Genomic DNA, 25,828 nt, shown 5'->3' on the forward strand with positions numbered 1-25,828 from the left:
CAGCCTCCCGAGTAGCTGGGACTACAGGCGCCCGCCACCTCGCCCGGCTAGATTTTTGTATTTTTTAGTAGAGACGGGGTTTCACCGTGTTAGCCAGGATGGTCTCGATCTCCTGACCTCATGATCCGCCCGTCTCGGCCTCCCAAAGTGCTGGGATTACAGGCTTGAGCCACCGCGCCTGGCCCTGAAAGATTATTTCACACTTTATTTGATGTTAATGGAAATTCTTCGTGTCTGATTTATTTGTTCAGAGTCATTAGCCTCGTGAGAACTATTCTCGGGGCCTTTATTTCACAGTATTTGCATGAGCATTGTTTTTTATCTTTGAAAAATGGGTAATGTTATGAAAAGGAATATGTGTTAGTCTCTAAACATACAAGCCTTATATCAAAATAGTCTGACAGTTTATTTATACAAAACATGCTGCAGGTATCAAACAAAATTCTAATCAAATTAGAATTTTAAGCCTTGTTGTTGTTTTACTCTCCAAGTCCTTATAAACCAGCAGCCCTCATTTTTTAGAGTAACAGTGTTCAGTAGGAATAGAATATGAGCCCCATGTCTGATTTAGGTTTTCCAGTAGCCACATTTGAAAGTGTTAAAAAAAAAAAAAATTGTTTTTTTGTGAAAGCAGTTTTAACATTTTTTTTTTTACTATATCCAAAATGTTATCGTTTCAACCTGTAATAAATTTCCGAATGATTAATGAGATACTTTGCATTATTTTTTTCATACTAAGTTTTTGAAATCTGGTGTATAATTATCTCTAGAGCACAACTCAGTTTGTACCAGTTGAGTACCCTGTTTGTCTGGCTTTTATTCTCTAACTCAGAGATCAGTAAACTTTTTCTGTAACTGGCAAGATAGTAAGTATTTTAGGCTTTGCTATTGTATTGTGGAAGTGGTCACAGACAATGTCTGGCTGTGTTCCAATAAAACTTTGTTTACAAAAACAGGTGGCGGCCGGATATGGCTGGCAGGCTGTGGTTTACAAGCCCTCACTCTAATTAAATGTATCATCTCATGTGGGTTTTAATGGTCAGAAGTTGATTTCTATTTTGGGCTGCTACCAAGATAGCTATTGTGATGAATTTCATTCAGAAATATTCAGGAAATATGTACCAGGAAGTATACTCCATTGTTAAATAATGAATATGCTGGAACTGCAGGAACTCCCCCGTTCCTGAATTTGCACCTTTCAGGAAGAGCAGCATAGCTAGCGGTGCTTAGTGCTGGCTTGGTCGCAATGCCTGGATTTGAAGCTCGGCTGTGTTAATTAAGCATGAGCCTTGTGACCCCAGACAGTTAAGTAACCACCCTGCACTTCAGGTTATGCATCTGTAGAATGGGGATGACAATAATGTCTACCGCATAGAGTTGCTAAAATTAAATGAAAGCTAACACAGTAAGCCCTTGGTACACGTTAGCTTTCGTTATTCCTCTGTCACTAATGTTGCTGCTAGAAGTACTACTTGCACTATTACTACTAGTGGTGTTAGTGCTGCTGTTACCACAATCACCACCACCACCACAGAGATCCATACACAAAAACCAACCTGTATGCCAGAATGGAACCACGCTGACTTGTTATTGTCTGCAGATGACCATAGTGGCCACTCATATGGTGTCACTTTGGACATGAACTTGTCAGTTAATAGATGTGCTACTGCTCTCCAGGGGAGATCTGGCGTGATCTGCAAGGGTTTAATGTTAAAATACTTGAGTGGGCTGGGCACGGTGGCTTACACCTGTAATCCCAGCACTTTGGGAGGCCGAGGCTGGCAGATCACCTGAGGTCGGGAATTTGAGACCAGCCTGGCCAACGTGGTCGTCCGTCTCTACTGAAAATATAAAAATTAGCCTGGTGTGGCAGCATGCATCTATAATCCTAGCTACTCAGGAGGCTGAGGCAGGAGATTTGCTTGAACCCAGGAAGCGGAGGTTGCAGTGAGCCGAGATCATGCCACTGCACTCCAGCATGGGTGACAGAGTGAGACTCCGTCTCACACACACAAAAAAATGCGTACCTGTTGTTCCTCTGGCCTGGTAATTGCCGTATGATATGACTCAGGTCACACGACATTCTTTGATCCTGTTTAATGAAAATGCTAATGGTTGCCCTACCCACCTCACAGGGTGATAGAGCAAATTGTAGGTAAAGTACTTTGGAAATTGTAGAGTGTTATGGAAATATTAGCTGACAGCATTTCCCATATGATTGCTGTTTTAAAAATTTATATCACACACTTAATTTTATCATCATGGACCGATTTAATTCATAGAGTAGTTGTAAAGATTAAGTGGGCACATGTAAAGTGGTCAGTTCAATAGTAGAAACATAGCCCCTGTTCAAGGTCTGGGTAGTTGCTATTTTTATTACTTGATTTTCAATTTAAGATGCAGCATTTTGGCTGGGCGCGGTGGCTTGCCCCTATAATCCCAGCATTTTGGGAGGGTGAGGTGGGCAGATCACAAGGTCAGGAGTTCGAGACCAGCCTGGCCAACATGGTGAAACCCCATCTGTACTAGAAACACAAAAATTAGCAAAATTAGCTGGGCATGGTGGTGCATGTCTGTAATCCCAGCTACTCAGGACACTAAGGCAGGAGAATCGCTTGAACCTGGGAGACAGGTTGCAGTGAGCTAAGATCACGCCACTGCACTCTAGCCTGGGCAAGAGAGGGAGACTCTGCCTCCAAAAAAAAGAAAAAAAAAAAGAAGAATAAGGTGAAAGAACTGTATATCCTGACAGGTTAACTATCTCTAAGATTCTGTTAGGTAAGAAAAGCAAAATGTGGAACACTTTTATTTGCATTTTTAAAAAAGCAATGGATGTATTTATGTATTTATCTGCACACACATGTGAGCGTGCATATACACACATATGCATACTGTGTTTATACATGCATCGACTGTGCCTGAAAGAGACACAGAAAACTAGTACGAGTGGTTTTCCCCAGGAGAGCTGTGGGGTTTTTGTGCAGATACTTTTTGGTATATGTATGTATATATATGTATTATATATGCACATACACACCCAGATCCTTTGCATGTATTTTTTCATTTAACAACAACAAATTAGTTAGTGGGAAAAAAGAGATGGCTGTAATCTCCTAATTTCTTTTGTATCCCTCCTCATTAAACACTATACTGAAGAGTTACTTCGTTACGTCTTGCAGTGGAACCCCCATAGAAACATTCTAGTCATGCCATGTGAGTCATTAAAAAAAAAATAACGGGGTATCGAGCTGCGTTTTGGGCATGTTCTCCAGAAACACGTTGTGAGGACTACTTGGACCTTATGCTAGCTTCTTTTAAAGTCATATATGAACCAGTGTCAGGACCCTGAGATTTTCTGTGCTGTTTTCATGACAGTAAATCAAATCCAGTTGGACAGAATTGGTTTCATTTAGGTTTTCTTGCAACATTCTCACTCCAACAGTAAGAAGCCTGGCTCCCATCATCTGCCATTCATTTATTTGTTTAATTCCAGTGCACCTGTATAGTAGTAGCAGAGCTGTGACCCCATACCCCTGGGGTAAACAACTTTATCAACTATAGTACAGTGCTTAAATGCAGTTCTTTTTGCTTTTAGTCTCACAGACTCTATATCTTTCCCGAGTTATTTAAGTCAGCATCTTTTTCCCCATCCTATTTAGTAAGGTCGATTCATTTAGATTCTCTTGTGACAATCTGCATTATTTCTTGGTTTCCCCAAAGGTTTATTCCTGTGCTGTAAAGTTCTGTGAGTTTTGACAAATGCATGATGTCACGTATCCACCATTACAGGATCACCCAGAATAGTGTCACTTCCCTAAAATTCCTCTGTGCTTTAGTTCTTCATCCTTCCCCCTGATCCTGGCAACCACTGATTGTTCTACTGTCTCTGAAGTTTTGTCTCTTTCTGGATGTCATATAATTGGAGACAAATAGTATATAGCCATTTCAGACTGACATCTTTCACCTAGCACTATGTATGCACTTGAGGTTCCTCCGCATCTTTTTGTGGCTTGATAGCTTTTGAATAATATTTCATTGTATGGATATACCAGAGTTTCTTTCTCCATTCACCTGTTGAAGGATGTCTTGATTGCTTCCAGTTTTTGGCAGTTAGGAACAAAGATGCTGTAAACATTTCTGTGCAGATTTTTGTGTGGACGTAAGTTTTTGCCTAAATGGGAAAATATGTGAGAGGGCAGTTGCTGAATCATGTGTTCAGACTGTGTTCAGCTTTTAAGAAACTGTCTTCCAAATTGACCGTACCATTTTGCATTCCTGCCAGTTCTGGGTGAGAGTTCTTGTTGCTCCACATTTTTGCCAGCATTTGATATTGTCAGTTTTCTGGATTTTAAGCATTCTAATAAGTATGTAGTGGTACTTCATTATTGTTTCAATTTTTAATTCCCCAGTGACAGGTGATATCTTTTCATATGCTTATTAGCCTATCTTCTTTGGTGAAGTGTCTCTTCAGATCTTTTGCTTATTTTAAAATTGGATTTTCATATTGTTTAGTTTTAAGTGCTCTTTGTAAATTTTGATACAGTCTTTCTTAGTGTGTATTTTCCAAAATTTTTCAGTCTGTTACTTGTCTTTCATTGCCTTAACAGCATGTTTCTCAGAAGAAACGTTTTTAATTTTAATGAAATCCTACATTTCTATTTTTTCCTCCATGGAACATGCTTTTGTTGTTGTATCAAAGTTATCCCCAAAGCCACCTTGATTATTTCCTATGTTATCATCTAGGAGTTTCATAGTTTTGTGATTTACATTGCATACATAGGTCTATGATTTACTTAATTCTTGTGAAGGTTGTAATGTCCACATCTAGATTATATCTTTGCATATTGATGTCCAATTATTTTAGCACCATTTTTTAGAAAGACTGTCCTTTCTGTAATTGCCTTTGCACATTTCTCAAAAATCAGTTGATTATAGTAGTGTAGATCGACATACTTTTAAAAGCAAAATCATTCTCATTTCTCAAAAATCTGTAAGAGAGGCAAAACCTATTTAATGTTAGTTAAGCAAATATATTAGAAACAGCTGTAAACAGAATCACAATTTTGTTCATGCAAATCCAGCAGCATAAGTGAGAGCGTATCTGATACGTAGGGTCCCACGCCAGGCAATGTAGTAAACTGAGACATTCATAGAATTCAGGCTGTCCCCTGAGATAATGTATAATTTAATGGGGAGTTCACGTGGACATGCTTAACCTGAAAAAGAGCGTGACCGGGGGTCACATCCTCATGCAAGTACATCGTGTGCTGGGAACCCAGGGGTGAGGAGCATCATGGATGGCACCTGTGGGATGCATCAGAACAGTTTTACGGAGGAGGGAGCATTTGAGAGACACCTAAAAGATCCATCAGGCTCAACAGATGGTACATTTCAGGTGGAGAGGCCAGTTTCAGCTGAGGTGAAGACAGGAAGTGAGCATTTTAGTCAAGAAACAACTAGAATGATCTATAGTTGGACTAAACGGTAGGATTTGTGTAGGGGTATATTGACTGGGAAGGTAAATTGGAGCCACACCATGAGGACCTCGAATGGGAAATGGAAGCCTTTGTCTTAAAGTGGCATATGCTGGCAGTGTGTGAACAGGGCTGTGATACAGTCAGAGCTGTGCCTTAGAAAGATTGACATGTATGTGTGCATGTTATTTATGTTCCAGTGTTTTCTTTCCCATTAGGTAGTTGAGGTTTGTGTGGGTCCGAGGTAAGCGCCTGCAGCTGTAACAGAGTGTGAGTGTCCTTGCTCAGGGTGACAGCTGTACTTAGTCTCAGCAGATATGTGGGTTGAAGGTTGTACTTGGTGAGTGAGAAATCTCCAGGCCCTACAATCTGACCTCCAGGACTGACTCACAGCTTGCTCGCCATTCAGGCCCTGCTTACTACCTTCCTGTTCCTCACCTGGTGGGTTTGCCTCTTCTCTGGGGGAAATTAGTTTCTGCCTCTTTTCTGAAAATGTGAAAATTAGCAAGTAGCAACCACTGTGTAAAGTGTTTAACAGGCCCGGAATGAAATGACTGATGTAAGTACAAAGGACTTTTGTCTCCAGTTGAATTGACTTTTATTTACCTTCTGTGCAAGGTCGGGAAAGTTATATTGCTGCTTTAGTAACAATGCCTTTGAACATTGTTCAAAGCATGATAAACTTCTTATCTGAGAATATTTATTCACCACTCTTGAGAGTTTATTGTAGCAAAGAAAGCAAATAGACTGAGATTCCTTGCAGAGTTCTTTGTGAATCAGCGAGAGGAGGGGATGGGAGTCTTGTGGTGAGGCTTTCTTAGTAGTTGCAGGACTGGGAATGATATTTTGTTATGTAGCATAATTGTCTTTGGGTAATTCTTACGGAATCTTTAACTTCTTAAAGTTGAAGAGGGGTTATCAGAAGATAAAGTTGTCGGTGTTTAAAGTTAAATGGGGTAGAGGTATATCCCATATGGAAATGCAAATACAAATATACCTAATATTTTAAATCCTCTCTGTAGCAGTGCCCCTTGCCCCACACATACAGTATTCACTTATCTAAAGAATCATGTAATGGCTTTTCTTATTACATAATTAACATATTTTTTGTTTCTTAAGATAGTGGTGGACTAATCCTCCATAATATGAACTGTGCACTGAGTCCCTCAGTTGCAGACCCAATATGTATGTAAAGTTTAAAGTATTTCATTTAAAGTAGGTCAGGTGCCATTAAAAAATACAATGTGGAGGCTGGGCGTGGTGGATCACACCTGTAATCCCAGCAATTTGTGAGGCAGAGACAGGCGGATCACGAGATCAGGAGATGGAGACCATCCCGGCTAACATGATGAAACCCAGTCTGTACTAAAAATACAGAAAATTAGCTGGGCGTGGTGGCAGGCGCCTGTATTCCCACCTACTTGGGAGGCTGAGGCAAGAGAATCACTTGAACCTGGGAGGCGGAGGTCGCAGTGAGCCAAGATTGCGCCACTGCATTCCAGCCTGGGCTCCACAGCAAGACTCCGTCTCAAAAATTAATATAATATAATATAATATGGAAAAGTAGAACTCTAAATTTTGAAAGCAGTACCACTCACTTTGAGAAATAGTCTAGCGATGTGGAGGTTTTTTAGGTTTTACAAGACATAAAGTCTTCAAAAAATTGTTTTAAATAAGCTCCCAAGTTAAGGCAGTGAAGGCAATATTGTTGGTGTGATGCTTAGCTCCTTTGTTTGGCTTTCTGGGGCTGCTTGTCAGGGCTCTGAGGATCTCCTGTGTTGCCAGATATCGGGCTCTCTACCATTTTGCATCCTAAGCAGATCTGATCTGGAGAGGGTCTGCGTTTGTCAGGGCAGAGCAGGGACTGGATTTGCTCCAGGACATCCCATACCATTAGTTGTTTGTGTGAGTGCTTAGTCTATGGGAGGCTTCTAATACATACATACACATTTATTTATTTATTTATTTAGAGACAGAGTTTCACTCTTGTTGCCCAGGCTGGAGTGCAATGGTGCGATCTTGGCCCACTGCAACCTCTGCCTCCTGGGTTCAAGTGATTCTCCTGCCTCAGTTTCCCGAGTACCTGGGGTGACAGGCTTGCACCGCCACGCCCAGCTAATTTTTATATTTTTAGTGGAGATGGGGTTTCTCCATGCTGGTCAGGCTGGTCTTGAACTCCTGGCCTCTGGTGATCCACCCACCTCGTTCTCCCAATGTGCTGGGATTATAGGCGTGAGCCTCCGTGCCTGGCCCTAATAAACATTTTTAGTTGATTGAAATAATCATTTACATTTACATAATCTCCAAGACATTGTGATCACATGAAAGTTTTAGACTTTGAATACATTCTCTCCAAAAAAAGATAGGAAAGGATCCACTCTAGAAATAAATTATAACGTGTTCAGAAGCACCCAAGGAGTTGTCACGTTGTATTTGATATTTGTTATTAAAGCAGAAACAGTCGTTATTAAATACATTGTCACATGCAGGGCATGATCCTCGGGATACAGTGCTACATGTTCCCAGTGTGTCCCTTGTCCACTGTGGTGTGTCATCTCATGCTCAGACACCTGCCCCTAGCAGGCATCCAAGGAGGGGTTAAGAGATGCAAATGGAGTTAAATCTCCCGCCGGTCAATGAACAGTTGAATTATTTGTCAGTGATCAGAGGTTGATACGCGAAGTAAGGATATGGTCAGCTGTTGTCTGTGTTTATGGGAGTAACCAGAGGTGGATTTGCTCAGTTTGCAATTTGATTTTCTGAAAGCCCTTCTTTATTCACTAGTTGCTTCCATATGCAGATGTTTGGCTGAACTCACAGTGTAGCAAACTGATTTCTTATCAATGTGGTCGTGGCCCTTAAAATTGTGATCTTAAGTCACCTGTATTAGACCAAATCAGTACCTGACAAGTTGATCTCTAAGAATGTTCCTTGTGCTTAAATCTCCAGAGAATGTCTGTGTTTCCAGAAGATTGATTGCTGCTGGGAATGATACCATGTATATAGACCACATTCTGCCTAGGTTCCGCTTAATCTTTTCCCTAAAGAAGTTTTCATTCCTTTCAGAATTATATCCCGTGGAAATATATCCCAGTTTTATAATATGCCAGTAGTAAAATAGGTTTGATGCATACAAGTTTGATTTACATGCTAGTTTTCAGGAACACAAAGCTCTTTGAGACTTTTTAACTTCTTGGTTTAAGCAAATGTTAAAACCGGTTTGAGGCCGCGTAGGGTGGCTCAAGCCTGTAATCCCAGCACTTTGGGAGGCTGAGGTGCGTGGATCACCTGAGGTCAGGAGTTCAAGACCAGTCTGGCCAACACAGGAAAACCCCATCTCTACTGAAAATACAAAATTAGCCAGGTGTGGTGACACGTGCCTGTAATCCCAGCTACCCACTTGGGAGGCTCAGGCAGGAGAATTGCTTGACCCTGAGAGGCAGAGGTTACAGTGGCCCAAGATCGTACCACTGCACTCCAGCCTGGGTGACAAGAGTGAGACTTCATCTCAAAAAAAAATAACCGGTTTGAACAAGTCATTTTGCCTTCCTTATTTCCAGTCTCCTCATCTACAAAATGGCTTTTCCCTAAAACCCTGTCAGGCTCTGGAAAAATCCATAGCCCCTGTGTGACAGGCTGGATTCTTACCACCCTCAGCCACCCCTTCCTGGGCTCTTCTCAGGATGCCTTGGTTGGTTTTTGCAAGATTCTCAAATGCTGAAAATCATTAGAACTTTAATGGTCCATGGGTAATAAACTCACTGTATTTTCTTTCATTAAATAAGCACAGATTGAATGTCCCCTTACTGTCGGCAAATGGCTGTTTCCAAATCCGCTGTCATACTTCTTATTGTCATGCACTCTTCATGAAATTACAGAAGGCTCCGTAATGTTCAGGGCAATTGGATTCATTGATGCATAAATAAATGCATTTCTGTCTTCATTGGGAAGCACCGTTCCTGTTCTTGGTGTCCCTGTTTGTCAGCACCTCTGTTGTCCTTTATCTGAATTTTAAGCTGCAGGAGGTAAGGTTTGCCTGTAATTGATTTTTGTAGAGGGTTTAGTGTGCCCTGTTATTAATCATTATTAATCATGTAGGCATTCTGAAATCGTATTTTTCAGATTGTATGGAAATAAGTATTTGTAATTATTCTTGATAGGATTAAGTTATCCAAAGTATACATTAAAACTACATAGATTTCATCCTGTCTCCAGGATACAGACTTTCTCTTCCATCCATTTCTTGTCCATTTTAAATGCCTCAGTGTTAGACTGGTACTTAATGTATATTTTATTTTTTTTCCGAGATGGAGTGTCGCTCTGTTGCCCAGGCTGGGTTGCAGTGGCATGATCTCGGCTCACTGTAACCTCCGCCTCCTGGGTTCAAGCAGTTCTCCTGCCTCAGCCTCCCAAGTAGCTACGACTACAGGCGCATGCCACCACGCTCAGCTGATTTTTGTATTTTTCGTAGACACAGGGTTTCTCCGTATTGGTCAGCCTGGTCTTGAACTGCTGACCTCAGGCGATCCACCTACCTCGGCCTCCCAAAGTACTGGGATTACAAGCATGAGCCACCGCGCCTGGCCTTAATGTACTTAACAAAATTTTTTAACAGCTTTTTTGAGATATGGTTCTTATGTCGTGTAATTGCCTTATTTAAAATGTGCAATTCCGTGAGTTTAAAAATTTTTTACAGCTATGTGCAGCCATCACCAGAGTCAATTTCAGAACATTTTCATCACCTCAAAAAGAAACCCCCAGGCTGGGTGCAGTGGCTCATGCCTGTAATCCCAGCACTTTGGGAAGTGGAGGCAGGCGGATTACTTGAGGTTGGGAGTTCGAGACCAGCCTGACTAACATGGAGAAACCTCATCTCTACTAAAAATACAAAATTAGCCAGGTGTGGTGACACATGCCTGTAATCCCAGCTACTCAGGAGGCTGAGGCAGGAGAATGGCTTGAAACCAGGAGGCAGAGGTTGTGGCGAGCCAAGATTGTACCATTGCATTCCAGTCTGGGCAACAAGAGCGAAACTCTGTCTCAGGAAATAACAAACAAAAACAAAAACAAACAAAAAAAAACCTTGCCTTTTAGTCACCCAGTTTCCTGTGTCCCTGTCCCCATGCAACTACCAGAATCAACTTCCTGTTTATATAGGTTTTCCTGTTTCAGACATCATCAGTATGAATGGAATCATGTAATGTGTGTCTTTTGTAACTGTGACTGGTTTTTCCCTTAGCATAATGTCGTCAAGGCTCATCCATCTTGTTGTATGTGTCAAGACTTCATTCCCTTATATGGCAGGTTAATGTTACATTGATATATGCATTTTATATACATGATAATGATATATGCCAAATCTGTTTTCTCCATTCATTAGCTCCTGGACATTGGGCAGACTGTTTCCACTTAAAAGTCATCCCCCTGCCCCGTGTGCAGCATCTACTCAGCCTTTCCTGCTGTGGGACCTCCAGAAGTCTCCATCTGCTTGTTTCTGTAAAAAATGCTATTTTCAGGCTGGGCGTGGTGGCTCACGCCTGTAATCCCAGCACTTTGGGAGGCCAAGGTGGGTGGATCACAAGGTCAGGAGATCGAGACCATCCTGGCTAACACAGTGAAACCCATCTCTACTAAAAATACAAAAAAAAAGTGAGCCAGGCGTGGTGGCGGGCGCCTGTAGTCCCAGCTACTCAGGAGGCTGAGGCAGGAGAATGGCATGAACCTGGGAGGCGGAGCTTGCAGTGATCAGAGATCTCGCCACTGCACTCCAGCCTGGGCGACAGAGCGAGACTCCGTCTCAAAAAAAAAAAATGTTACTTTAAAATTTCTTCAAAGATAAAATCCTACAGAAAATTTCCCATGATGTATGTGACTGTTTCCTTCTTTTAGTGCAGTCTTTTTTCTTTCCCGTTTTTTTTGAGCTAGATCCCTCCCACCTGCGACCGCCTCTCAGTAACAACCTAGCTTGTATCTATTTCTCTTCATCATTGTGCAAACATCATAGAGTGCACACCCCCAAACCTAGATGGGGTAGCCTACGACACTCCTAGCAATATGGTGTGGCCCATTGTTTCTAGGCTGCAATCCTGTACAAGACTATGGGCAGCTGTACCACCACGTTAAGTATCTGTATCTAAACATACCTACACATAGAAAAGGCGCAATAAAAATACGGTGTTACAGTCTGGGTGCGGTGGCTCACGCCTGTAATCCCAGCACTTTGGGAGGCCAAGGTGGGCAGATCTCCTGAGGTCAGAAGTTTGAGACTAACCTGGCCAACATGGTGAAACCCCGTCTTTATTAAAAATACCGAAACTAGCCAGGTGTGGTGGTGGACGCCTTTAATCCCAGCTACTTGGGAGGCTGAGGCATGAGAATTGCTTGGACCCGGGAGGCAGAGGTTGCAGTGAGCTGAATCGTACCACTGAACTCCAGCCTGGGTGACAGGGCGAGACCCTGTCTCAAAAAATAAATAAATAAATAAATACAGCGTTTCAATCTTACGGCACCATCGCCATATCTGTAGTCTGTCATTGACTGAAACATCATTATGCGGTACATACTACATTTATATGCATATATATAGCTAGAGCAGGGATGTTTGGAGAGGAGTGGTCTTTATCTTTTTTTAAAAGAAAGATTCTTTCTAGCTTGTTTTTCTCACTCAGTAATACCTTATGAATGGCCCTAGATTCAGTAGGTATGTCTTGAATTTGATCTTTTTTTCTTTTTGTCCAATTGCCCTATTTTGTTCTTTTAAAATTTTTTTTTTTTTGAGATGGGGTCTCGCTCTGTCGCCCAGGCTGGGGTGCAGTGGCCGGATCTCAGCTCACTGCAAGCTCCGCCTCCCAGGTTTACGCCATTCTCCTGCCTCAGCCTCCCGAGTAGCTGGGACTACAGGTGCCCGCCACCTCGCCCGGCTAGTTTTTTGTATTTTTTTTTATGTAGAGATGGGGTTTCACCGTGTTAGCCAGGATGGTCTCGATCTCCTGACCTCGTGATCCGCCCGTCTTGGCCTCCCAAAGTGCTGGGATTACAGGCTTGAGCCACCTCGCCCGGCAAAAATTTTTTTAAATTTATTTTTGTCGTGTACTGATGGGGTGGGGTGTATGAGGTATTTTGATACAGGCATATGATGCATAGTAATCACATGAGGATAAATGGGCTATCCACCCTCTCAAGCATTTATCCTTTGTGTTACAAACAACCCAGCTATACTTTTAGTTATTTTGAAATATACAATTAAATTGTTATTGGCTGTAGTCACCCTGTTGTGCCNTCGCCCGGCAAAATTTTTTTAAATTTATTTTGTCGTGTACTGATGGGGTGGGGTGTATGAGGTATTTTGATACAGGCATATGATGCATAGTAATCACATGAGGATAAATGGGCTATCCACCCTCTCAAGCATTTATCCTTTGTGTTACAAACAACCCAGCTATACTTTTAGTTATTTTGAAATATACAATTAAATTGTTATTGGCTGTAGTCACCCTGTTGTGCCATCAGATATTAAATATTCATTCTTTCTAACTATTTTTTGTACCCAGTAACCATCGCCACACCCCACTACAATTTTTTTTTTTTTTTTTGAGGCGGAGTCTCGCTCTGTCGCCCAGGCTGGAGTGCAGTGGTGTGATCTTGGCTCACTGCAAGCTCCGCTTCCTGGGTTCACACCATTCTACCGCCTCAGCCTCCTGAGTAGCTGGGACTACAGGTGCCTGTCACCATGCCCGGCTAATTTTTTTGTATTTTTTAGTAGAGACGGGGTTTCACCGTGTTAGCCAGGATGGTCTCGATCTCCTGACCTCGTGATCCGCCCATCTTGGCCTCCCAAAGTGCTGGGATTACAGGTGTGAGCCACCTTGCCCGGCCGGTCTTATTTTTTTAATGGCTGCATGACGTTTTTATAACGTGCGTGGTATCAGAATATACCCAGCCGCCGCCCGTTTGGGGATGGTCTTGCTCCTAATGTTGTTACTGCCACCAAGGGGATCCTTACACAGCACAGGTCTGACCCTGTTTGTCTCTACTGTGAGCCTCTAGTGACTCCTTGTGACTCCTTCTTATCTTGAATACAAGAACCATGCATCCATCTTCCACCCAGGTCCTTCCCGCCTTCCTCTGTTCCATCCCATCCTGTTGACTGAACCTGCCAGGTTCCTCTTGGCTTTTCTTCCTGTTTTTTTTTTTTTTTTTTTCCTGCGGAAAATTCCCCTTCCCTCCAGCATTTTAAGAGTCCAAGCTCTGGTTCAAATCTGTGCACTTCCCATGCCCCCTCAGTATTTTTCTCTCTCCTGTATTCTCAAGGAACTTAATTTTAATCTTCAATTATAGTTTGATATTAGGCTTTCCGCTGTATAAGTACTGATGTACCTGTCCACCCTCCTAAATGGCAGGGTCCTTGGAAACAAAACACAGCTTCCACCTTTTTAAAAAAAAATCTTCCCAGATCACGAATTACAAAACCTTGCACATAGTAGGTGTTCAGTAAATATTCAGTAAACGGTTCAAGGGACTGTAATTGCCCTGGGTTAGAGGCTGTTTCTTCCAAACTCCAACCTATTCGTTGCCATCAAGACTTCCCTGTTGGTACGCTGCAGGCAGTCTTTGTCAGAGTGAGCTCAGGTTCTGGAAAACTGGTTACCAGTGGAGACAGCGTAATAGTGAAGTTTTGAAAGGCGAAATGCCTTTAAGTTGTGCCTTGTCCAGTCCCCAGCTGTGTCATCTTTGAAGATTGAATTCACCAGAAAAGGAAATTGCAGCTGAAAAGAGAACCACCAATGGAAATCCAGGTCTACCCTCCTCATGATCACAGGGTGGGTTGCCTAGGGCGACAATCAGCCTATAGATCCCCCTCCCCTGATTAAGTTACTGGGAAGGGGCAGAGTCACTCTCAATGGGAGCCTGGAACTTGCAACAGCTCCTGGCTCCCTCCCTCCCCTCCCTGGGCTGTGTCAAATCCTACAACCACACCACACTAATTAGCCCGAGAATGGAAGGGGTTGTCATGGCGACTGGGCACTTTTTAAAGCGCAGGAATGGTGTTCATTATTGTTCCATGTCTTTAGCTGTGGGGAAAAGGTCAGTGTGGCCGTTGTTTTCCATATGAATTTTGGCCCAAGAGCCAAACTGAAGGTGCAATGCCCCTCGGAGAGGCAGGAAGATGGTGAGTGTGGGTGAACTTTTTGGATGGGGAGGCCCTTTTGGTGTAATATCTTCAGTTTTAATAACTTGAGTGCCGGACTGGGGAATTGTATGGACTTTGTTCAGTAGAGACTGGGAGAAAAGAGGGGGTCAGGAACAGTGAAAGCCTGAGATAGAGATATTTTGGATGAGAGTCTTTTGAGCCTCAAGTGATTAAATATTAAATTTAGAAGGCTTCTCTGGTAGTATAAATTTAACAAAGTTGAGTAAGTCTGATACTTTATTCGATGTTCCTTTTATATTTGCTCTGTACTAGTCTTTGTAGATTGGTGCTGGTTAGATTATATTCCCAAATAAATCTCACAGAAGCGTTGTAACCAAATGCCTTCAGAACAGTCAGCCACCCCCGAGCCTGCATTTTTAAATCCAGAGAGATGGCGTAAGAGTCACCAAGGGTAATTTTGTTTTCATATTTTTATGCTTTTCTTACTTTTCTATGGATAATTTAATCAAGACTAAAAACAGAGAACCACAGTTCTTTGGATGTTTGCCCTAATTTGCTGGCCGCACTTGGTTGGAATACTGCTAAGTAAAGACAATTTGACCACAGTGTTTGTAGAAAAAATTAAATGTTAGAGAAGTCAGCCCACTAGGGCTGGTGGCAGCTATCCCATCAAAAGCTGTGAGGGACAGTTGCAAAGCATTCTTTACATTTATTTTTTTGCCAATTTTGAAAGCTTGCAGAATAACATGGCTTTATGCCTAATTTTGTGTTAATGACTGCATTGTTAAAGGTCACAAATTAAGCCACTTTGCATTCTTGTTAAGCCACTTTGCATTCTTGTATTTTTTAACAGTTAGGTCCTATAGCACTATTTTTTTGTCATTGTATTCACAGTTGTGTGGGATAACAACAGGCAGCTTAATTAAAGGGAGCGTGGATGGGTGGACTAAAAAAAACAAACCACTGTCCCCCGAGTTCCTAAATGGCCCACTTTTTTGCTTTCCCCTGAAAACCTATTGTCCTGGCCCCAGTGCCGGTTTGTTTGGCAGCTGAGCAAATAAGAGAACACATTTCAGAACATTAAGTCTTGGTCTGATTTTCTCTGTCTTTAATTTGTATGTTCTTGGGCTTACTTATTTAGTGATCAGAGTATGGAGCTCTCAGTGAATAAGTATTTGACTAGAATTTGAGCAAAGTCAAACTCTGTTTTCACTCCTGTGTCTTCACTGGCTAGCATGGTCGTCTCCCCTTCTGCACCCCCACCCCTGCCCCCACCCCACCTGCCGCAGTGTGGGTGTCCACCCCTCACCGAGTCCGAGTCCCTGTGTTCTTAGTTACAAAATGCCTTTGAATTCAAATTTAAAAAGTAAAATAAAGTGACATTTGTATGACACTTTAGAATCTTTGGGGAAGAAATAGATTTTAAAGTGGTGATACATTTATGATATTTGTGATACAACCAGAAATGTGAACATGGATATTAATATAAAGGAATTACTGATATCTTTTAAGATACGATAATAGTGTTATATTAACACATGACATATAGTAGAATCTTTGCAAATGAGATGATGTGAAGTTTGGGATTTTCTTTTTTTTTTTCTTTTTTTTTTTTTTTTTTTTTTTGTTTTTTGAGACAACTCTGTCCCCAGGCTGTAGTGCAGTCGCATGATCTTGGCTCACTGCAACCTCCGCCTCCTGGGTTCAAGTGATTCTTGTGCCTCAGCCTCCCGGTAGCTGGGACTACAGGCGTGCACCACCATGCCTGGCTAATTATTGTATTTTTAGTAGAGACAGTTTCACCATACTGGCCAGGCTGGTCTCGGACTCCTGACCTCATGATCTGCCCGCCTCAGCCTCCCAAAGTGCTGGGATTACAGGCGTGAGCCACCGCGCCCGGCCGGGATTTTCTTAAACATAAGGGGAGGGAGGAAGTAGCTTGTGGATGGGGCAGGATTGGCAGAGGTTGATGGTTGTTAAAGCGAGGTGTTGGTTCCACTGGGGTTCCTGTGCTAGTCTGTATTTCTGTATAGGTTCAAGACTCTTATGTGTGTTTTGAAGCAGGGGTAAACCAATGATGGAGGTAGCTTTATTAAGTCTGCCTTATCTAATTGCATTTTTTCTAATGGTATCCCATCTATTTTTGCATGGTTTAGATGCCAGACCAGTTTGACCAGGCAGTTGTGCTGAACCAGCTGCGGTACTCAGGGATGCTGGAGACTGTGAGAATCCGCAAAGCTGGCTATGCGGTCCGAAGACCCTTTCAGGACTTTTACAAAAGGCAAGAGGGAGCTGAATTGGATTCTCTTTCTTTTCAAAGGGATTAGAGAAAACTGGGAACCATCGCAGAAGGTGACCCTGTGTGTCTTTACGTTGCAGGTATAAAGTGCTGATGAGGAATCTGGCTCTGCCTGAGGACGTCCGAGGGAAGTGTACGAGCCTGCTGCAGCTCTACGATGCCTCCAATAGCGAGTGGCAGCTGGGGAAGACGAAGGTACGTTGCGGAAAAAGAGCAGCTCCCGACGAATCCCCGACAGATCTCGGGGTGATGCTCACGGGGTTTAGGGCTCTGTGACTGCTACACAATTGTTCTTTCACATTAGGAGGATACTCCTGTTGTCATGCCTACCGTAACATTTTGTCTCCCGAACAGTTACTATTTTATTTGAAGTCCTTGACTTGACAGGGATTCTGTTTTATTAGAGAACGCATTGAAACATCTCATCCTAATTGTTTGTGTGTGTGTATATTTGTTCAGGCAGTCAACAAATGTTGGCAGACAAGCAGCAGTGCTTTGGAAGTATGAGGCAGCCCCCAGTGTCTAAGAAGCGATACCCCAGACCCTTCTAACTTTCTCTAATTCAAATATTGGCTTTTATCCCTGCAACCAGAGCAGCGACGGAGCAAGAGATCAGTAGCCAGTCTGAAATCCTTTCGGTTGTCAAAAACTCAGTCCAAAAAGCGAAAAGGAAAATCTGCTTTTGAAGATGCCGTTGGGGCAGAGGCTCCTTAACCCCCTTTTCCAGATAGGAGCAGAGTAGTGGGCAGTCTGGCCTGAACATAAAAAATTGGTCATAAAATTTGTTGTATGACTTCTTCTTTCTGGATCAAGGAACTGCCAAGAACCTTGTTTGGCTTCCACTCTCATTCCCCACCCACCTCCAATGACTTGTCACATGGGAGAGACAGCAATGTGACTCGACACAGAAATGCAGGCAGCTGAGGACACGTGTCCTCGAAGAACGAATCCTCATTTCCGATCCTTCTGCCCTTACACACAGCAGTGCAATGTCAGAAATATTTTAAAGCTTCCACTCGTAGTATGCTATTTTTAATTTAGGAGTTTCTTTGCTTTATAAAAAGAGGAAAGGAAAGAGGGAGAAAGCGGGGAGAGACAGACGTATGTCTTGCGGTTTGACTGATGTGAGATTGATGACAAGTACTTAGGCATCACCTCCTGGCCATTCAGCAAGGGAAAGTCATGATGAACTGACCTCCCTGCTCTAGGGGAATGTTTTACTGGTGGGGGATTTAAGATACAAACACAAAATAGGGTAGAGATGGCATGCAGAGATAATCACATGAGCTAGCTATTGCTCTGTAATACATTACTGCAAACTTTGTGGCTTTAACAACACACATTGATTATCTCATAGTATCTAAGGGTCTGAGCTGGGTCCTCTGATTAGGGTCCCCCAAGCCTGCATTCCCTGTATCTTGTGGCTTTGTTCCTTTCTGGACCTCAGGGCGTCTTCCAGGCTCACTTGGTCATTGGCAAAATTCATTTTCCTGTGTTTTTGTAGGACTGAAGTCCCTGTTTTCTTTCTAGTTGTTGGCTGGGAACCACTCGCAGCTCCTAGAAGCCCCCAAAGTTCCTTGCCACATGGCCCCCTCACGACATGGCAGCTCAATTCTTTCAGGCCAGCAGGATAGCCCCATGCTCCAGCTTAGGACAGAGTGTTATATGATATAATGTTTTCACGGAAGTGACATCCCATCACCTTTGCTGCGGTCTACTGGCTAGAAGCAAGTCCCAGATTGCACCCTCACTCAGGAAGATGAAAGAGGGGTGTAACCCACTGGGAGGGTGTGCTCCCCGCAGGCGATAGGTCTGTCTGCCTAGAATCTTACTCTCCATTCCTTCTGTAGCCAACTCATCTTTAGGTCTTAGCTTTGATGTAGACTTCAAAAGGACTCCTTTTTGGACATTCCTCAGTGTACCCTACAGCTGGGGTAAGCCCTCTCCTCTGTTGTCCCAGGTCATCCTCTTCTTAGCCCTGATGTAGACTTCATATGCTGTCCTGCTGTCTTGCTGTTGGCTTCTGTGCGATCACCCAGTAGAGCATGTAGAGCTGATTGTTCATTTTACACAGTGCTGAGCTTAATCAGTGTCTATGAAGTGCTGAAAAACTGTAAGAGATGACACAGGATGTCATACATTTATTTACTTAGGAAAACTTTCTGAAGAAAATGGCTCAAGTGGAGCTCTTGGCAGTGCAATATAATAATCTGCTCTGATTTTGTTTAATCAAAAGGAAATTGCAGGCCAGGCACAGTGGCTCACGCTTGTAACTCCAGCACTTTGGGAGGCTGAGGCAGAAGGATCGCTTGAGCCCAGGAGTCTGAGACCAGCCTGGAAAACATAGCAAGACCTTTTCTCTACTAAAATTCAGAAAAATTAGCCAGGCGTGGTGGCATGTGCCTATAGTCCCAGCTACTCGCGTGGCTAGGGTGCGAAGATTGCTAGAACCCAGGAGGTCAAGACTGCAGTGAGCCCTGATCATGCCACTGCACTCCAGCCTGGGCCACAGAGTGAGACCTTGTCTCAAAAACAAAAAGAAATTGCATTCTCTATAAACGAGTCACCTCACTGCCTTCTACAGGGGAGTGACATTAGAGATCATTAAAATTCACCCTAGCCATTAACAATCTCTTCTGGGCTCCAAGTACTAATTCAACTTCACTTCATTATGGAAATCAGGCCCAAGGCAGGCTTTGGACATAGTGTAGCATAGGGGACACAGAGACATGGGCGTTGTCCTCAGTTTGCTATGTTGGGAGATATGATATTCACACACAGTAGATGAATTAAATCATGCAGTACAATCTTTTTAAAGGAGCAAGAAAACAGCTTCTTCAGGAGAGAGATCCCTATGGATTGAAATGATCAAGGAAGTATTCAAGAAGAAGTTTTTAAAGAGGAGTTCAGTTTTAATCGGTGAAAAGTTGGGAGTAGAAGTTGGATGGAAGTGTATTTTTCCATAGACACGTTAGAAAGTAAATGTAAACATCAAAGGATTTGAATCTTGAATTTGAATCTTTGAATCTTTGAATCAAATCAAAGCTTTGATCTTGACCAGTATTTGATTTACGTGTTGGAGAGCAGGTGTTTTGGTGTGTTGCTGTCAGAAGGTCTTTGTATTTAAAGCCTCAAACCTCTAATGAACTTCTGGTCTTCTGGTAAAGGAATGTCTGCCATACACAACAGGCGAGTGTGACCAGTGTCGAAGGCAGCGAATTAGACGTGGCCCCATGTCTGAACTGGCTGGCTTATCTAAAACATGTTTGTTCTTGTAAGGCAAGCATTCTTACCTAGAGGACTGGGGAAGCATTACTAGGAATCGAGGTGGCCTGTTGGATTCTCCATGGCACAGCCCGTGGGGAGGAGATTGCAATTTATTTTCCTGCTGAACAGCTGCGTTTATGGTGCCTGAGGTGGGCAGTTGGTCCCTCTCCTTCCTGGTTTTGGTTTTCCTCACTGCCTCAAGGATTCCTTAAGACTCAAGACTTTTACTTTTCTGACCCTCTGGACTTCAGTGTCAGACTTTTATTCTTCAGTTCTATGTCAGTGAGGCCTGCGGGAGGTATTTTTATAAAGACAGTGTACTGGAATAACCTACAGGATCTTAAGCTACCTAAGAAGATAAAGGTGAAAAAGAGCCACGTGAAAGGGTTCCTGTTGGATATTGAGTCAAGTTCAGCCAAGCAGCGCCTGAGTGGGCACTGCCCTTTGCTCAGCTGCTTTGGTGCCTGCTTTGATGCCATATTCCCAGTCAGTAGGTTGTGCCAACTTGGTCTTGGCTGAGTCCTGGGAACATGGCAAGGTGACACAAGGGCTCACATAAACAGTTTCTGTATTAGTCTGTTCTCACACTGCGAATAAAGACATAACTGAGACTGGGTAATTTATTAAAAAAAGAGGTTTGATGGACTCACAGTTCCACATGGCTGGGGAGGCCTCATGATCATGGCCGAAGATGAAGGAAGAGTAAAGGCACATCCTACATGGCAGCAGGCAAGAGAGCGTGTGCAGCGCAACTCCCCTTTTTAAAACCATCAGATCTCGTGAGACTTACTATCATGAGGACAGCATGGGAAAGACCCACCCCCATGATCCAATTACCTCCCACCAGGTCCCTCCCATGACACATGGGAATTATGGGAGCTACAATTCAAGATGAGATTTGAGTGGGGACACAGCCAAACCTATCACTTTCCTTCTGTCATTGTCTAAATTCAGGGTTCATGTTCTTCATGAAACTGACAGGTCCCTAAAAGCATTTTCTCCATTTGTTTGCCCTTTAGGTTGGTGAAGGAGAATGTAAATAAAGATGCGGAAGAATAATTTAATAGGCAGGGAAAGAAAGCTGTCTTTTTAAAAAATCTATTTATATATTTATTTTGAGAGCTGTCTTTTTAATGGACTGAAAACTAAAGCAAGTGTTTGTCTGATTCTGATTCTAACCAAGACATTTCTTTTGACTTCCAATGGTGGAGAAGACCTTTGTTCCTTCATAAAGTTTTCCACTTGTTCGTGTCATCGCTGTGTGGCTCATGAGAACTGACACTTTTGTCTTTCGTCACCACCACCCCCTTCCCCAAGGTTTGGCTATTACTTTTCCTTTTAAGCACTCCTAAGAGCAAAATCATTAGAGTAAGTTATATAATACCAAACAAAAATCTCAAAGAGAAGTTGAAATACTTCCTTAAAGTCCAGTCTTGATGAAAACTGCTTTTGCTACATGGTTTTGATATGTACAGGGAATTCTGTATTTCTGAACATCTTTAATGATGATCACATCCAACAAACTTGATAATTGTAGCTTCTGCACCAACAGAATATATATATATACACACACATATTCTCATATATATGAGTATGTATATGTGTATATATGTGTATATGAGTATATGTGTATATATGAGTATGTATGAGTGTGTGTGTATATGTATGTGTGTGTATATATGTATATATGTCGCTTTTTTTGAGACAGAGTCTCACTCTGTTGCTCAGGCTGGAGTGCAGCGGCACAGTCTTGGCTCACTGCAACCTCCGCCCCCCAGGTTCAAGCTATTCTTCTGCCTCAGCCTCCCAAGTAGTTGGGATTACAGGCACCTGCCACCACGCCTGGCTGAGTTTTTGTATTTTTAGTAAAGGCAGGATTTCCGCGTGTTGACTAGGCTGGTCTCCAACTCCTGACCTCAGGTGAACCACCTGCCTCGGCCTCCCAAAGTGCTGGGATTACTGGGGTCAGCCACTGCACCCGGCCAACAGAATATATTAATCGTATTATAAGAAGAGGATTGTATGGAGAGCTTTCCTAGGAGAATGATTTGTGATGGAGTTTTACCCAGAGCAGGAATAGGTACGGCTGTGAGTCACAAGGTGCTAGGACTCTTTATTTGCTTTTTTGCCCAAATGTCACGGAGGACACAGAGCAGAGACCCTGGAAAAATGTGCCATTGGGAGAACATGATGCACCAGTTTAGGCCAGAATGACTCATGGAAGTATAAAGTAAAAAATTGTGGAGACACCAAACTGCATCTGTGTGGACTGTTAACAAAAAAACATGAAAATGTTTGATACTGGTTGTTTTAGGGAGTCATTCAAAATTTCTTATGCATGTGTTACATCTGAAATGGCAAAATTAAAAGCTACTTTATCAAGAGAAGGTCCTGATATTTTCATATCTTTTCAAAAACTAGGAATTCTGATACAAAGTGCCAATTACCTGACACACGTGTTTGATAAGCAGAGGATGAAAGTGTCCATTCTCAGAAATAGGCAAGCAAACAGCTCCAATTTATTTAGTCCCGGGTCTGCTGTGCTTGTGATAGCCGAACTGAGATGTAGCTGAAATAATTCAGTTCTCATTTTAAACTCAGTTTTCAGAATTATGTTCTTAACGTCAATATTTTGAGTGCATTTAAGTTTTTGAAGCCAAGATACTCTGATTGTAATCACATGGCTGGCATAAAGAGAGGATTTCCACATGAAAGCAAAATAACGTTTTAGAAATTTCCTGGCTTCCCTCCCTTCCTCCTTTCCTTCCTCTGCTTTCTGTATCTCTGAATCATATTACATAGACTCAGTGTAGTGACCAATGCTGGTCCATGAACTATTTGTCCCGGCCCATGATGTGTTAAGTGTTTAGAAGCTTAGATAGCAATTTGGTAGTCCTCTTATGCCTGTTGAATCTAGTAACAATAACCATAAAAGGGACTTGTATTTTATGCAGCATTTTGTTTTCCTTGTAATATATCTTTATCGGATTTTGCAAGTGTTTTAGCCCATGACAGGTGAAATCTTTAAAAACCACTGTTCTAGAAAGCATGGCCATGTGGTGGAGCAAACTTAGAGAAAAAAGCCTTAACCCCAGAAGATATCTCAGACGCAGAAATGCCTTCCTTCTGCTGGCCACGTTCTTTGCTTCTGACATGTGACTCCCTCCTGAGCAGGTCTTTCTTCGAGAATCCTTGGAACAGAAACTGGAGAAACGGAGGGAGGAGGAAGTGAGCCATGCGGCCATGGTGATTCGGGCCCATGTCTTGGGCTTCTTGGCACGGTAAGAACCCCACGCTGAGGGGAGAAGGCAGTAAGCTCCATGAGGGGGTCCTTCCTTCCCAGTGTGTTGCAGTGGAGTGGCCTGAGGTTTTCGAATTGAGGGGAGCCTCAGGTCAGGCCTCCTAAGCAGCCACTCCTGAAACCTAGCTATCCTGACCTGGGCAGCAAGTAGGAAAGGAAGCTCTGCACTTTTTGACATCTCAGGTAGAAAGAACAGTAACATCAGGGAACTCTACTGAGATCTATTTATTTATTTGAGACAGGGTCTCACTCTGTCTCTGAGGCTAGAGTGCGGTGGCACGATCATGGCTCATTGCAGCCTTGACCTCCTGGGCTCAAGCAGTTCTCCCACCTCAGACTCCCAAGTAGTTGGGACTACAGGCACACACCACCATGACTGGCTAATTTAAAAAAAAAAAAAAATTTTTTTTTAGAGATGGGTCGCTCCATGTTGCCCAGGAGGGTCTCAAACTCCTGGGCTCATGGGATCCTCCCGGCTGACAACGTGCTGGGATTACAGGTGTGAGCCATTGTGCCCAGCCTTCTACTGATATTTAATTTGTTTACCTACTTCCTCTGCATCAGGTCTTGAAGCCACAGCAGCTTGGCTGTTCACCTTAGTGTTACCATTTTGGCTACAGAGACCCATCCTCCAGCTGTTTGAGGAATGAGGTGACTTCTTTTGTTGTTGTTTTTTTTTGAGACAGAGTCTGGCTCTGTCACCAGGCTGGAGTATAATGGCGCAATCTCGGCCCACTGCAACCTCCACCTCCCACGTTCCAAGTGATTCTCCTGCCTCAGCCTCCCAAGTAGCTGGGACTATAGGTGTGTGCCACCACGCCCAGCTAAGTTTTGTATTTTTAGAGACGGGGTTTCACGATGTTGACCAGGATGATCTCAATCTCTTGACCTTCGTGATCTGTCTGCCCGCCTCAGCCTCCCAAAGTGCTGGGATTACAGGCGTGAGCCACTGCACCTGGCCTGAGGCAACTTCTCTTCATGTGCATTTTAGTCCCGTCCGTTGTGCCTGTGAAACGCTACATGTTACATTTTCTGAAGTACAAAGCTGTCCTGCTGTGATGATTTTTTTTTATATGAACAGGAGAATATATCGGATTTCTTTGGGAACTATTTACCCAACTTTCTGCCAAAATTACTTAAAGTCAACATGAGGGGTTGGTTATGTGTTTATTTAGCCAAGATAGTGATAGGCTTCTTACTTTAGTTTTGTTTGTTAGTATTTCTTTGTTTTTCTTCTGTTTTGTTTTGACCAAAGGGGCCTCCTTGTTCTCTCCAGTTTCCATAATGAGACTATCATTCTGAAACTGGGTCCTCTTTTGTCTTGTAGTCTTCATGTGAGCTCATTTGAATAGCTCAAAGCCTCATTACTTCAATGCTGATTCCCTTGTTTTCTTTCATTTTCAGAAAACAATACAGAAAGGTCCTTTATTGTGTGGTGATAATACAGAAGAATTACAGAGCATTCCTTCTGAGGAGGAGATTTTTGCACCTGAAAAAGGCAGCCATAGTTTTCCAGAAGCAACTCAGAGGTCAGATTGCTCGTAGAGTTTACAGACAATTGCTGGCAGAGAAAAGGGAGCAAGAAGAAAAGAAGAAACAGGAAGAGGAAGAAAAGAAACGGGAGGAAGAGGAAAGGTACAGTACCTTTCTTGCAGGGATGAAACAAAAGAATACATTTTGAGTGCTATGCTTGGTATCTGTCTGTGCAGCCAGAAATCCCAGCAGATGCCCCAGAACCTACAATTTGAAACAGTAACTCTTGGTGGCTAGAATATAAAATTCCTTGGCAGCATGAAAGACCCAGTTCTGTGAATATTTTTATTCATACACAGAATAAGTCCACGGCCAGAGGAAGGGGGCTCTGGTTTTCATGCTTTCTGTCTTTGGCAAAGCTGTTTTAAAAGGTAGATCTCTCTGAAAAGTGGTTCTAGGGTTATTGTTGTTGATTTTCACTTTTTCTTTACTATTTTTAGAGAAAGAGAGAGACAGCGAAGAGAAGCCGAGCTCCGCGCCCAGCAGGTAATGAGTGCAGTGACGACTTAGCCTCTCGTGTTTCTACTTCCTTCCCACTTCTAACGCTTGGACTCTAGGATTCAAAACCGAATTAAAGTAGAAAGATAATAGGAAGACAATTTGAGAGGATGTGTTTATGATGCAGTTTCTGAGCCGTTACAGTTGGGTAAAGCGTAGTGAAGGCTGAGGTTTTAGTGTGCATCACAAGAGTATAATTTCTCTAAATCAGTATAACCAGCTTGTTAGTTTGCTAGGCCTACCACAGCCAAAAGACCACAGACTGGTGGATTGAACAGTGGAAACTGATTTTCTCCCAGCTCTGG

General features: G+C 42.9%; 1 protein-coding gene across 1 annotated transcript in view; it reads left to right on the forward strand.

Moving 5' to 3' along the window:
• MYO10 (myosin X) overlaps positions 1 to 25,828 on the forward strand; it is a 159,374-nt gene that overhangs the window by 96,522 nt on the left and 37,024 nt on the right. Inside the window, exons 19-23 of the mRNA XM_017855947.1 lie at positions 16,782 to 16,906; positions 17,005 to 17,119; positions 23,366 to 23,472; positions 24,897 to 25,127; positions 25,466 to 25,511. Of these exons, the coding sequence (XP_017711436.1) occupies positions 16,782 to 16,906; positions 17,005 to 17,119; positions 23,366 to 23,472; positions 24,897 to 25,127; positions 25,466 to 25,511 (624 nt within the window). The remainder of the gene's footprint in view (positions 1 to 16,781; positions 16,907 to 17,004; positions 17,120 to 23,365; positions 23,473 to 24,896; positions 25,128 to 25,465; positions 25,512 to 25,828) is intronic.

This window comes from Rhinopithecus bieti, unplaced genomic scaffold (genome assembly GCF_001698545.2).
Source record: "Rhinopithecus bieti isolate Rb0 unplaced genomic scaffold, ASM169854v2 scaffold_41836, whole genome shotgun sequence".
NCBI lineage: Eukaryota > Metazoa > Chordata > Mammalia > Primates > Cercopithecidae > Rhinopithecus > Rhinopithecus bieti.